At 39.6% G+C, this 14,826-nt stretch overlaps 1 protein-coding gene across 2 annotated transcripts in view; it reads right to left on the reverse strand.

The window, feature by feature from the left end:
• Positions 1-6,362: 6,362 nt before the first annotated feature.
• The window catches only part of csnk1d (casein kinase 1 delta), a 30,756-nt gene continuing 22,292 nt past the window's right edge, over positions 6,363-14,826 (reverse strand). Inside the window, exons 9-10 of one of the 2 annotated variants that reach the window (XM_008104560.3) lie at positions 11,439-11,506; positions 6,363-8,519 (exon numbers count right to left, since the gene is read on the reverse strand). In XM_008104560.3, the coding sequence (XP_008102767.1) occupies positions 11,474-11,506 (33 nt within the window). In that variant the 3' untranslated portion in view covers positions 6,363-8,519; positions 11,439-11,473. The remainder of the gene's footprint in view (positions 8,520-11,438; positions 11,507-14,826) is intronic. The other variant, XM_008104559.3, reaches the window with a different exon arrangement.

Here is a 14,826-nt window from a genome sequence, read left to right on the forward strand (position 1 = left end):
AGTGAACTTTGTAGGGGCCAAGTAGGAACCTGGTTCAGAGAACGGCAACAAGGATGATAAGAAAGCACAAAACATATGCAGAAAGATTAAAGGAGGTGGGTATATTCAGTTGGATGAAGAAAATACTTAACGGTGACATGTTTACACCATTGAAGTATCAAAAAAGCAGCCACAGGGCTCTTTCAACTGTATAATTCTATCAATGACAGAAGGAATAAGTTGTGCCATGGGGCAGACACGGGATAGAAACAACAAAGCACCAGAAAGTTGAGGTATGTACCTGTCTTGTACTTTCTAACCTCATCTAGTGCCTTCAGATGTGGTAGATGACACTCTTCCATCATGATTGTTGAAGAGAGATTCAATTACAAGTTTCATTGGCTTTGGGACTAAGAATGGGGTGGGGCACCTTTATTTTTCATTGCATGTAAAAAGAGGGCTTGATTGAGTTCTGAGCTGCACCCTGGTAGAAGTAACCTGTAGGACTGGACCACTAAAGATTGGTACAAAACACTTCACTCAAATTCACCAATTCATTCAATTAATATATAGCAACTTAATATTTTAGCACTTACCTAGTAAGTCAAGATATTGTATAAAGGCGAATGAGCATACTGGCGGAGGAAAGACCAATTGCCTTTTCTTTCCCAAATACACTCAACCTAGAAATCAAGTGGAGCAAAAAGGAGAGTCCACTGCTTCACATCCCACCTAGAAAGATTTTTTTTTTTTGTATTGGGTGACTTGAAAAACTGCAAGTTGCTTCTGGTGTGTGAGAATAGGCCGTCTGCAAGGATGTTACCCAGGGGACGCCTGGATATTTGATGTTTTACCATTCTGTGGGAGGCTTCTCTCGTGCCTCGCATGGGAAGCTGGATCTGAGGCGGGAGCTCACCTCACTCCCCGGATTCAAACCACTGACCTTTCAGTTAGCAGTCCTTCCAGCACAAGGGTTTAACCCATTGCAACACCGGGGGCTCCACCTAGAAAGATAAGCACTACCAAGAGACAAGGATTCTTCAGTCGTTTCCTCTGCCACCCCAAAGCAGTGAGGAAACATTTTCAGTTGAATAATTTTTTATTTATCTTCAAGGTGGGTTTCTATATTGCCTTGAGAATCATTATGATATGGTAAATTCATGACCAGACTTGAACAAGGAGGATTTGGGGCCGGATTACTCAGTGTGCTTCAGAAACTTGAGTTTTGCGACTCTTTTTTTGTGTTTAACCAGAATTATTGTGAGGATAAAATGAGATACATTCTGTTCATGTGACTATGAGCTCTTTGGAATAACAGGACAAAATATATAATTAAAAAATGATCAGAGAGCTTGTGACTTGTCTACACTCACCGGGGTAATCCACAGCTGGCACTGGATGCTTATTAATTTTCCTTGGTTGTTGCAGGTTGGCTCTCCTCCTTAGTAAGGGGAACCTTGAAACCAGAGGCTTGCATGCTCAAAAAGGCACAAAATCCACAAGTGCAGGTAACAATGCCTTTATTTTCGTGCTCTACAGCAGGGCTCCTCAAACCTTTTTGACTCAGTCAATCAAATAGTTTATTGCACAAGCTCAAGGCCATGACAAAAAGTACAGTGTGTACAGAATAGTACCCTCAAAGGAAACAGCAAAAGATAACAAAGCTCATCATCATGCTCACACAAAGAGCAAAAACAATGTGAATTATCAATAGTTACATATACATTGGGGGGGGGGGTCAAATTAGCCCTTTAAGTCTCCATGGCAGATGATAGCAATTTTATCTAGCTCTCTTTCTGATTTTTTTTGCAGATAAAGCAAAGAGGGTCACTTTATGTTACACAAGCATTTGAGTCGTTTAACAAAAACTGAACCGCTTCTACAAGAGAGTTGCCATTTTCTTTTATCAATAGGAGTTTTAAATACCTTTCTCTTGGGTCACTATACAAAGAGCAGTTTAACATGTAGTGCACAATGATTTCCACCTGGCATTGGCTACAGATGCGAAGTCTGTTTTCCCATGGCACATTATGGTAACAACTATCTAACACTGGTGGGCATTACTAGGAATCACAGTTTAGTGAAGACAATTCTTAAGGAGGATGGCTTATGTTTAATCAGATGCCTGGCTCTAAAATGTTTGGTTTTCACTAATGGGGAACCATGGGGAGGAGAATTTTGAGTTCCTAACTGATTGCAGAGCCCTTCTTGAATCAAACCAAAATAGCCAGTCTCTTAATAGCCTCTTGTCCATGTCCAAGGCAGAATTAAACTCAGAGAGGTTGCAACTGTGTTGTAAATTTTCTAGACTTGTTTTCAAATGCTGATGGTTATTTATTTACAAGTAACACAATATTGGAAGACGGTTACTTGGTAGAGTGGCAATTTGTTTACAGTACCTTAAATGAGCACAATCCTTTTTTGCCTGAGAAATGTTTATGCAAACCCAAGTATAAAACATAGCTAAACAAATCAAACATTTACTGACAATAAACCATAAAGAAATTAATTTTAAAACAATTCTTTGGAGACTTTCATTAGCAATTTCTCTTCTCTACACAAACATTTCAAAGGGAAATAAGCCCTCATAGTCAGTGCCTTCCTGAGCAGGTATGTCAGCACCAAGGTGAGGCATTGGGGAAAGGAGGAGTATGAAGCACATGTATGACACCCAAGTCATAAGGCAAAAGGGGTGAAAGAGCAGAGGAAGAAGCCAGGAAAGAAGGAAAAGGAAGACTCCCCTCTCCCAAAGTGCAACCCTGTTATATTAGCCAAAGCGTCCAACTTTGACAGAGGTGGTTAAGCTGTGGCCTTCAAACTCCACAACTGGCTATGCTGTTTATGCAGGGCTGTAACAAGATACTCTTCATAGGGGTGGGGGAGAAAGGAATGGTTGCTTACCTGTAACCATGTTTCTTTGAGTGGTCATCTGTGTAATTTGCACATATGGTATTTCCTGTGCCTGTGCAGTCAGTTTGGGATCTTCTAGAAAGCTTCAAGATACATTTTGGCAGAAGTCCCGTTCACACTCCCCAAGGAGGTATATAGCCAGTGGGAGGAGCGACAGCCTCAGTTCCTCTGCCACAGAGAAGCAGCTTGAAGAACAGAGGCATGACAATAGCGGGGAGGATGTGCAGGGATGTGCAAATTTCAGTGAATGAGTGATGTACAGGAGTGAGTGAGAGAAGGATGCAGGGATTGTTCCAAAGAGGGTCGAAGGTCCACAGGAAGCAGGCCTGCAGGGCCTCAGCCTTGCAAGAGGCGTGATCACCATAGTAGAGGCCATGTGGCTCAACACCGACTGGACATATCTGGCCAATAACAATGCCTTCAATAGAGCCTGCAGGACGAAGGACTTAAGGGCGAGGAAGCAGTCGTTTGGGAGGTAGGTCATCTGTGTCATTAAACCTAGAGTGGCTACTACATCTAGAGAGCCTGCTCATACAGCAAGGCCTTAAGCTGCAACTCTCGGTTCTTCCATGCCTGGGGGGTGAAGGAGAGGCAAATGGGACAAGTTGCACCACATGGCCCTCTCCAAGGCATAGCAAAAACATTGCAGGCCCATCAGTATCAGGCAGCTCCCCCCCCCCCCTCCCACAGGCCACACACTGTTTTAAAAAGGTTGTAGAAGATATTACCAGCCTGACAAAAAAAGGGTAGTTAAAAACAGTCTGAGTCAAGGAAGGAGAGAGTCACACAGACCAAAAAAGCAGTCTAAGTCAAACAATAAATCAGTCCAAACAATTGCAAAAGAGCTAGTCACAGAGAAATTCCTTAGCTGCTGCAATGGCGGCGGACTAAAGGAACTGAGGATGTAAACCCCCCCCCCCCCCCGCACTGGCTACATATCTCCTTGGAGATGTGGGTGGGACTTCCACCAAAATGCATCTTGAAGCTTTCTAGAAGATTCTGAACTGGCTGCACAGGTGCAGAAAATACCATATGTGCAGTTTTCAGAGACTGCAAAGAAGAATGAAAACCAAAAAACTGTTGCAACTCTACATAATTCACAGCTTGTGATTTTTCATTCCTGTCTGACAGTGCCACATGGAAAACTGTTCTGTCACTGATGTGCCCAGAACCCCTTGCTACTATATGTGAAGAGAATTAACTTCTCCCAGGCAGATGAGCAAACTTTCCTGAAGGTAATATACCCAAAGCAGTGGCACGCAGACCAACTCAGGGGATGCAATTTCTCTTTATAGTTCACCTTTTCCTACTTTACAGTGCTTCCGACTTTAATTAGGAGAGAAAACACAGTTTAGCATGTACTTCAGTCATTTATAAATGTTCAATTCACTCAGTACATATACAGTGTTCTGTCACTTATCGCGGGGGTTACGTTCCAGGACCTGGAACGTGAAAATCCACGAAGTAGGGACACTATATTTATTTTAATAAATATTGTGTCCCTCCCTCCCTCCCACCCTCTTTTAATGTACTGTACTGTACTCCTTCTTGTTCGCTGAGGTGATGAGGTGCAGGCGGGGCCTACTGGCGCTGCCTGCAGGCAGCTGAGGAGGACAGGCCAGGCCAGAGGGAGAGAGCCATATGAAAAAACCCACGAAACAGCGAATCCGTAAAAAGTGAACCGCAAAGTAGCGGGGGAATACTGTATCTAACTTCTACTGGTCAGCCTGCTGATGTGTCCCTGGTTATCCTATTCTGAAAGGCTAATGAGTAAATTAGAACATAACCTATATAACCAAATACCCCTTAATAGTATATGTAACTAATTTTAACTAGCAATTCAAATAACCATCCTGAGTATGCAGGCTTTACATTTTTGTCTTGCTTATCCACTCTAGGAAGCAATTTTTTGCCCAAAGGGCATGAGTCGTTTCCATTATGGAGATTAAGGTTATGCCAAGGATATACTTAACTTTAAGGTTTCATGATGACTAATCTATTACAAGACATCCCTGGATGCCAAAGCAAACCAATAATTGCTCACAAAAGATCCAAATACTTAAAAGAGATCTTATGATCCATTCAGAATACAATTCTACTACATCCAATAAACTGAACATTAAGGGTCACGCTAGCTGTGGCCACTGCGACTGCTGTTCTCAGTCATTTAAGGGCAAAATATATTAACATCCAACACTTAATATTAATATCACATTGCAGCATTTGACATGTTCAACCGATAATGTAGTTTACTTTATGAAAACCAGGATAAGTCAACATCGTTCCCACATAAGAAATGGGTCCACTGACTCTTCATTGTATGTACATTTTAATGAAAAAGCCCATGCGTACCACAGCTTTAAATTTTGTGCTTTGGAAAAAGTATCGCCCAGACCAAATACAGATGTGAAAAGATGTCTTCTACAAAGAGTCATTTCGGATTTTCAAACTACAAACACTATTCCCTCAAGGGCTAAATGACAGAATAGATTACATCTGTTTTCTGTAACAAGTAGCCTTACTTAAGAGGCATCCTGGAACTCTTACATTTGCTCATTATAGAACTCCACTCAAAACAGAACCAAAGCTACTAATAGGAATGTAAGTAGATGAGCGTGTTTATCAATTTTTAAAAACTTTTCCTAAGCAGTGTTAATTTGGGGATTTTCATATATCTGTTGTTTGTATGTTGTTTCACTCCTTTATCCAGTGTACTCAAGCATAATAAGATAAAGACAGGCGTAACACCCGAAGAAGTGATAAGGAAACAAGGGGAACAACCCAGGAGACCTTGTTGTGTGCCAGTTCTTGGCATTGCGAATCAAACGAATAATTCCTTTGAATATAGAAGTTGTTATCTTGGGAGGCTGGATTTCTTTACTACGATTGACATTGACTCAAGATTTCACGCAGCTCCAGGAATAATATGGACTTGGTTGTTTGCATATGCTTTACTTTATGTCTGTTACTTACTCCTTGAACATTATACCCTTTGTTGGATTATGATATGAAATTTGTACCTTTACTTTTGACACTCTGGAAGTAATTTCTTCATATATAACATAGTTTGAAGTAACTTACTCTCAGGCAGAGTTATAGAAAGTAGATCCGTGTTACATTTCTTGTGAGTTATACAAGAGTGTATATGCACATACATTGTTATTCTATACAGACTAATCTCTGGTCAGTTTCTGATTTAAGAGTTTTCATCACAGGGTTGTAGCTAATGACAGCTACAAGCATGATTATTAAATACACATGAACACAAAAATATAGGAACAGAAAGAAGACTCTGAAGAACTGAACTCCAAGACATCCCACCATCTGCCCAGTAATGTTAATTCTACAGGGTGGAATGCTCATCAATTAAGGTAAATTGCTTTATCTTAAACATTTAGTGGATCTGTAGAAATGTGTCCCATTTTATATGTAGAGAATTAATTCGACATGCAAATACGGATACTGCACTAAAGTTAGAAGTCCTTATGAATTTATTTACACAGTTATTAAAGTACACAAATACAGTGGTAATACAAATGAGGTGTTCTGAGATATCTGTTACCAGTACACAGGTTTATAGAGACATTCTAACTATATTTTCAGTAGGTGATGGTAGGATTTAACTATAATGGAAGGGCAAAGACTGCCCACAACCAAGTACAAGTTGAGAAATTTGCATCAGTCAACTTTTTAAAGTATAGTACAGCTATTGAAGGTTCCAGATATATAGAGAGAAGAGGCTGCCTTTGTAAGTCTCTAACATTACATCATTGACCACAATTATTTACAAAGAAAGCACACAGAAGTGTAGAACTGTACAAAATGGAAGTGCACATGCCCGAAGAACCAACATCTATAGCAACCAAGTGATACAATTATTCAAAATTCTTCATGGACCAACATTAAAACATTCCCATTGCACTCTCCCAATCATCGGTTGCAAGAAATCAGACCTTGAATTTAAATAAGCACTTGGTTAATGTCCTAAAGTAGTTTAAAAAAAAAAAAGAACAAGAGTGATCATATTTCCAAATCCACAAGACTAAAAAAGTGGCAACACTTTGGAGCAGTAAAAAAAATGTTTGCAAATAAACAGAAAATGAAAATTATGGAGTTAAATTAGCCACCAAGTTTCCAAGGAGGCAAGAATTTCATGCTTCTTAATTCAAAGCATCAATGCAACTTATATATGTATTGCATCTTCACTCCCAAAATGGGACTGATGTTACTTTGAGTGGTATTTGCTTAGACTCACATGCCTTCCACTTTCCCAGGTTACAAAGGGATAAATGTATTGCTCAGGAAAACAAAGATTCTTCCATATCTACTAGATGGCACACTCATTTGCTAAGGTAAGTGTTTTGGCCATTACATAAATGTATCTTCAGCTGAAGGCCAGCTGTTCCAGACTTGCACACTTTAATATTAAAGAATTCAACCAGCGTGAATGTTCTCAAGTCTTGGGATCTTGCAGCAGGAATATTTTGTTTATAATTCCAAGCCTTGGCATAATACAGCAGGCTGTAAGCATTTGCAATTCTCTGCATATTCAAGAGAAGCACAACCTACTAAACACTACTCATACTGCAGTGAGAGCAGATTTCAACAACATCTGTACTAAAAAACTGAATAGAGACTGTTGGTCCTATCCCTCATATGAACCACAAACAAAGCAGAGCAGATATTGTACATTCAAAACTTTCCTGAATAGATGATTTTGAAGCTAAAATTGAGAGCTTTGAATTTTGTTCTTCAAACTCTATGAAAGATTCTTATTACCTCCTACTGGGGTCTCTTCAAAATACCCCCTGCTCTTTCTTTGACATCTCTAAGGAATAACAAACATTCTAAGAATGTTTTTGAATTACATAAACATTTGATTAAAAGGAAAAAAAACTGGAAGAACAAGACAGCCAAATGCAAAATAAGGATTTGCTTTGTTTTTAAAAAAGCAACCCTTGAGAACACCCTTTCTCCTCCTCTTCTGTAGAACGACACCATACAAAAGTAATAGTGAAAAATAAAAGCTGGACAGTTCTAATTCAAATTACACATTCCTTCCCTGACTTAGGTTTACAAGAAATTTCAAGTCTTTTGTTTTGCTGTAGGTTTCAGGATTGTTCACATTTCTATATAGGTTTCAAACCAGACAAAAGCGAGACTGAATTCTTTACAGAGTTAAGCCAGTAATCTTAGCAAAATGAATACAAAACTTTTTTAAACGAAGTAAAAGATTTACAGTTACAGTAGAACAATAAAAAGAGGGTAAAGGCTGCCGCCTGTGGAGGGAGAACTGAAATGGCTATTAAATAACAGGCGGTTAATGCTGTAAACCGTCTCTTCCTTTTCCAGCCCTGTTGCAAGAGTTCAGATAAGGTTATCGGGTTTCTGGCCAAAGCCTCTTGTAGTTGCAGCTGCTGGATTCTGTCCATGTTCCTGCAAGTATCTTTAGTAAGTGGCAAGGAGAGATCCAGTTGTAAGTATGTCTTCTGCTCTAGTTTGGGGTTGTTTTGCTAGTAAAAGCCATTGGTAACATAGGAGATCAGCCATGCATTATCTGCCCCTCAATGGCAACTCTTTCACCGATGCACAGCAGACTGGAGAACGCTGGTCGTTGCCAGAGCAGGAATCTATTGAAGCCAAGGAATAAGGTATCAATATCAGCCCAGACCTACTGCAATGGTACACAAGTGGATCCATTAGTCACCTCAGCCACTTCCCATAAACACCAACAAACCGATGCATCCATTTCAGGAGAATGAAATGAGAATGCACAAAACTGTGTTCCGGCAGAATCCATGTTGCACCCACCTGCAGCACCCATGAAGTGAAAGGCATTTTCCTTCTGCAATAAGGTTAAGGCAACAAAGGTACCTCATGAGCAAGGATAAATAGTATGAAGAATGAGGAAAAAAGCACATGCTGGCAAAAGAACAGATCAGATGATTCAGGCAAAATCCTGAATCAGTAATGAAACCCAAATCAAGAAGCAAGGTGATAAATGCAAGTGTTACCTAAAAGAAATTGCCTTTTTAGCAGTTACGCTGTTTTGAATATGTTCTACAATATCCTTCCATATGCAAATTGAGTGTTAAGAAAGGTCCCATGAACTCTGCAATCATACATTTACACCAAATCTGGCAATGCATTATCTATCCCTAAAACAATTTCTAGAATGACTAGGCGGGATTTAGGATGCAATTGATGTCAGCATGTGTTTGTCAAGGCTTCTACATAACTAAAAACAGGTCCAATTTCCGGGGGTGGGGGGCGCTTCCCTTTATTACAATGCTGTTTTTATTCTCTAATAATGAAATTGTCTACAAATTCAACAGTGATCCTCCAGCTTCTTTCCTCAGGTTGAGAAGTAAGGATCTGTTTGTAAAATTTTGTCTTCACATGGGTGAATAAAGCATAGTCTTTAAATGCACAGTTCACAGAACCTAGTCTTAAGTATTAACTGCAGCAGCAACAATTGATTTCACATGCAAAAAGAGGTTAATTATTACAAACAAGGGTCTTGATAGTGGACTGGCTTCTGCAGTTCTTTCCTGTTTGCAAACAGGAATGGAGTTTATAAGCAGACAACTCAACTCTCCTAGCTGAAGTTTGTATAGTAACTTTGACAGCTTCCCATTTCAGCTACTCAAATGTTGGATCTTTGCCACATCATACTCTCCTCCCTCTTTAAATTTTCATCCCACCTAAACTAGGGTTGGAAAACAGAACACCCACACAAATCTAACTGGAAGCCAGACGGCTGAATGTCTACTTTCAAATCTGCCAGCTGCATAAAGTACATGCCATCATGGTCCCAATCTGTGGCTCTCCAGGTATTGGATAATGAATCCCATCATGCTGCCCCACAGGTTATACCAGCAAGACCTGATGAGAATTGCAGTTCAACAATTTTTGTATCCACCCCTCCCGCTTACGCACACATTGCCTCACCCCTGCACAGATTTAAAGGCAAATGTCCTACATCTTCTATCACAATACTGTCTTTTTAGTAGGGTCCCTTGCTCAGACATATGGCAGGAAGTCTCCATTTAGCACAGCCCAGTGCATCTGACGTTGAAGGTGCTTCGGAAGAAAATCTTCCTACTCAACTAAAATTCTAAACAGCTGGATTATCCATATAATCTAGCCCATGTGGATATCCAGTTTGCAAATGTAGTTAACAAAGTAAAGAGCTGTGGAATCAGACAAACACAAAAGCAGCAAGGAGAAGAGGAGTAAGAGCAATCCTGCACCAAGAGGAGAAATTAGTGTGGCATGGAGCTTATCAATGGCAAGGAGGGAAAATGCTCAGAAATAGAATCAAAGGAATGAGACTTCACTGCATGAAAAAGCCAAAGGAATAGCTTCTAAAACATTTAAGACTGGTTACAAGCTACAGACTGCCTCCACAGACTTCCTTTTTGCTTCAGTGAAGCCCCTACTGGCTGTCAAGACAAAAAGAAAGATCAACTGATAGACTTTAAAACTGCGCCTATTGCAGGCATTCATTCATTTTCTACCAACACAGGCATTGAGGAGTCTCCTGTAAAGAGTCCACAGGCACACTTTCCAGCTTCAGTATCAGTTCTGAAAATGTTTTTTTAATCTTTGGCTGCTTGCGGGAAAGGGCAGAGAATAAGGGTTGTATTAATGTTCTGTATTACTCATAGAAGAAGTAAACCACACTTTAACAAGGCAATAATGACAATTGTAGTGTTTACTTTTCACAACGTTAGAATTTATGAACAATTGTTTTATTGCCTTATTTAATAATTTATTGTGAGAATATGGCTGTGGTATATATCATGCAATGTTTCTATAGCTAGTAAGAAGTGTTTTTCTTTCTTTTCTTTTTTTTAAAAAAGTCTAGCTTCCTTTAGGAAAAATGCACTATTTACTCTCCAGATTTTTCGATAATGCTTCCTACAGATCTACTGGCAGGTTACCACTGGGTGAAAAAAAAAGCTCTATTACCATAGGATACTGTTTAGATGGGGAATATGAGATTTCCCAAATATTGTTGAAATGTACCTACTTCACCACTAAGCATGCAGGCTGATGTAATTAATGTAGAATAATATGCATTGGAATGGAGGCTTTATGCAAGACATGTCCATCTATTCTTTAATGAATTTGTGAATTTCTAGTCAATTGCAACTGTGCAGTTTTCTTCTTATGTAGTTTGCAGACTATCTGGGCTAACTAAAGGGGGCGACATGGTGCTCAGTCTGATAACATATTTCTTATGGTGAGATGAATAAGGTCTAAGAAAAAAAAGCCACATGAAGCACTCCAAGTGCTTCATTAAGAAAGTGTAAGCTACTCTGACCTTTGGCTGCAATATAGGTTATCTGGTTTCTCTTCTATTAGTGAAGTTAAAAGATTTTAGGAAAAAAATAGATAATTTGAAGCATACCTAATGTGATGTCATCTGCAAAGCAGAAAGAAATAACGTGCAGAATGAACATGAAAAGCCTCCCCAATTGAAATATCCACCGGAGTTAAACCCACCCCTCCCACCAAGCTGTGTCTTGCAAGAAGGGACTCACCCAGTGCTACTTTCCAACGAGAACGAGACGCGCAGCTACTTGCCATGGTGTTCGAAGGGAATGCTATTCTGAGGTGGGGGAAAAGACAGCCATTTGTAACAATTCCACTGCCCACTATGAATTTCATACTATCTGGAGCCACTTTTCATTTGGAAGAGTGTTTGCTTCTGATGCCTCACAGACCCTGGCCCATTACTGATCAGAAGTCCTCATAAAGTTGACAACCTCACAGTTTAACTGAATGTGTTTTTGATCACTGAGGTCTAGAGAAAGGCTGCCTCAGTCACAGGTGACAGATCACCAGAGTGTTTTTGGAAGCGTCTTTTGTTCTAGGCTTATAAGGGGTCATCATTTTAACTCATTTCTAGCCAGTAATGGCCACTGATTCAAAAAAACATTTTCCTTTGGCATCGTGACTACCTTGTAATGTTAATCTCTTTATAACAGAATAAAGCTCTCATTAGTACGTTTTGCACAAGATTAATCTAGCATCCTCAGACTATCATCCATAAAGATGCAAACACAATCTTTAAAAAGGACTTAACTGAAGCAGAATCTTTTTACCATTCTTGATTGTTTAAAGCAACATGCACACCCTTTCAAATAACGTTGAAAACTTTCCAGATTGACCACATTTCACTCAAAAGGATTTCATTCTCTCAATGAATGTTATAGGACATAATGCTAACAAATGTTATGGTTTTTACATTCACTCTAGATGAATAACCATTTTATAACTATTCTCTCTCTTCCTCTCTCTCTCTCTCTCACACAAGGATTAATTGAGGGCCCTTCTAGACAGGATTCTATATCCCAGGATCTCATCCCAGATTTTCTGTTTCTTCCAGATTATCTGGCAGGGCAAACTCATATAACCCAGTTTAAAGCAGAAAACCTGGGATCAGATCCTGGGATATAAGGCCTGTCTGGAAGGGCCCTTATTCATCCATTCCTTCATTCTGAATATCTCCCTTCCTTTATATCGGGGTAGGAAACTGCCAGGGGTTGGGAAGCATTATACTTACACCCCCATGAGATCTTTTTGCCTAAAATTGCTCCACTACACCTTCAGATACAGAGTGGAGTAAATTTAATTACATTTTGGCATGCCTTGACTATTTTAGCTAACAACAACGGAAAGTCAATCAGGGAAATTTTCAATTCTCTTCCTCTTCATTAAAAAGTTTCTCTTGAAACTGAAATAGCTCAAAATCTCCAAAAACAAGGGAAAATTACCCTCAAACCCCATGGTCCATGGAGGGCATGTCAAAAATGTTTCTTTTTCTTTTCTTTTTTTAAAAAACCCTCTTGGCATTTCACTTCTCTGCTGCACCAGAACAAAACCCTGAAAAGGTCCTTTACATCACAGTAGACACGAAATTCACCAAAACTGTTCTGAAGCTTCTGAAGATCATCCATAATATACATACAGGGTGGAAGGGAGTGTCTATTCCAATCAGCCACAACACTTAATTCATGAAACCCTGCCATGTGAAAAACATGGCATGGGAACCATGGATGTACATCTCAGGATTATTGTTTTTAAAATATTAATGTTCAGTTACAGTCAGTAGGTGACATACATCCTTAACCATCAGAGAAAAACTGCAATGAGACATCTGATGTGTCCATTTCTGTGGCATCTAAGTAGGTCTACATCAGTGGTTCTCAACCTGTGGGTCCCCAGGTGTTTTGGCCTACAACTCCCAGAAATCCCAGCCAGTTTACCAGCTGTTAGGATTTCTGAGAGATGAAGGCCAAAACATCTGGGGACCCCAGGTTGAGAACTACTGCTAGGTTTCTAATATTGATGCACAATTCTGCTAGTCTAGAAACCATTTTCTAATAAACGGAAGATGTACCAATGCTTCCAACTGTATACAGCAAATCTGAAAAACATGTAGCCATCTAAGATATTGTTGGATCCCAACCTACACTGGCCACAACTAGCATGACCAGTGGCCAAGAATAATGGGAGTTGCATTCCAATAAGAATTGGAGTCACATGGTTCCCCAACCCTGGCATAGGTGAATATGCCCAATTACCAACATTCTGCACAAATAAGTTTGTAAAACCTGTTCTATTAGCAAAGCTATAAGAATATAAGAATATATAAGAATAAGAGCATCCCTTATCTGGAATTCAAAAATCTGAAATATTCCAAAATCCTAAACTGCCCACATGGCTGGCTGAAATATTAACACATTTGCTTTCTGATGGTTCAGTGTACAAACTTTGTTACATCCATAAAATCATTAAAAATATTGCATGGACAATTATGTCTCATCTCCAAGACATTGCATTATCATATATGCAAAAACAGGTATTCCAAATTCCGAAAAGATTCAAAATCCAAAACACCTATGGTCCCAAGCATTTTGGATAAGTCATACTAAATCTGTATTTGTGTACATGGCCTTCTAGTACAGCAACATATCACTTTCCAGTGAATCCTTACTCACACAAGCCCCTATACCATTTCTATGTTATCAAGTCTAGGAAAAAGAACAAAGGAAAATAATTCCTAAAACAACAGAATCTCCAAAATGTAATTAGGGAAATTTAGGATGCTTCAAATTATCATGAAGGAAATGTATAGCAAACCTAGGAAAACAAATAAGGTATATTAGGTATTATTTCTATAAAATTACAGAAAATACAGGGATTTGCTAAGTGAAAAAAATTCATGTAGTAGCAGTACATGTGATGAATGAGTTAATCAAGTTAGTTGGTGTGTTTGAAACAGATGACCACTGAGACTAATGATCATTTGAAAGTCAGCATCCAAAAATATCAAAGAGGGGGAACCTCTGCTCTGTGAGCCTAATTTGGAACTGAGTGGTCCCAAGCACATAGGTGGTAACCTTACAACCCTCCAGATGACTGACTGCCAAGCTCAGCATTCCTTCCCACAGGATATGCTGCCTTTGGCTGCTGGGGTGACTCTGGAAGGTCATCTAAAGCAAGCTCCCCACCAAAGTCCACCCTCGGAAGATTCCTTGTCATTCACAAGAAGAGCAGAGTTGAAGCCCTATTAGTTATCACAAAAGTTCAGGCATAACAGAATTTCCCCCCTTGCATTGCTCTCCTATTGGTAAAGAAGCTTCACCTTTTGGAGGAAATGTGTGGAGTGGGGAATGTTTTCTGAAGCTGCAGATGTTTCTTTGCAACCAGTGCCTAACTCTGGGAGCCAGGTTCACTGCTCTACCTCTTCAACAGGTAAAAAACATTTACCTAAAGCCAAGTACTAGCTTCAAGAATGCTGCAAATAGAAAGCCTATGACATCAGAAGGAGTGTATGTGTGAGAGAGACAACACCCACAACATTATCCAATCCACATGGGTAAGAGGCATAGGAATTTGATGTGGCACTGGTTCTCTACTATA

Source organism: Anolis carolinensis, chromosome 2 (assembly GCF_035594765.1).
Source record: "Anolis carolinensis isolate JA03-04 chromosome 2, rAnoCar3.1.pri, whole genome shotgun sequence".
NCBI classification, from domain to species: Eukaryota; Metazoa; Chordata; class Lepidosauria; order Squamata; family Dactyloidae; genus Anolis; species Anolis carolinensis.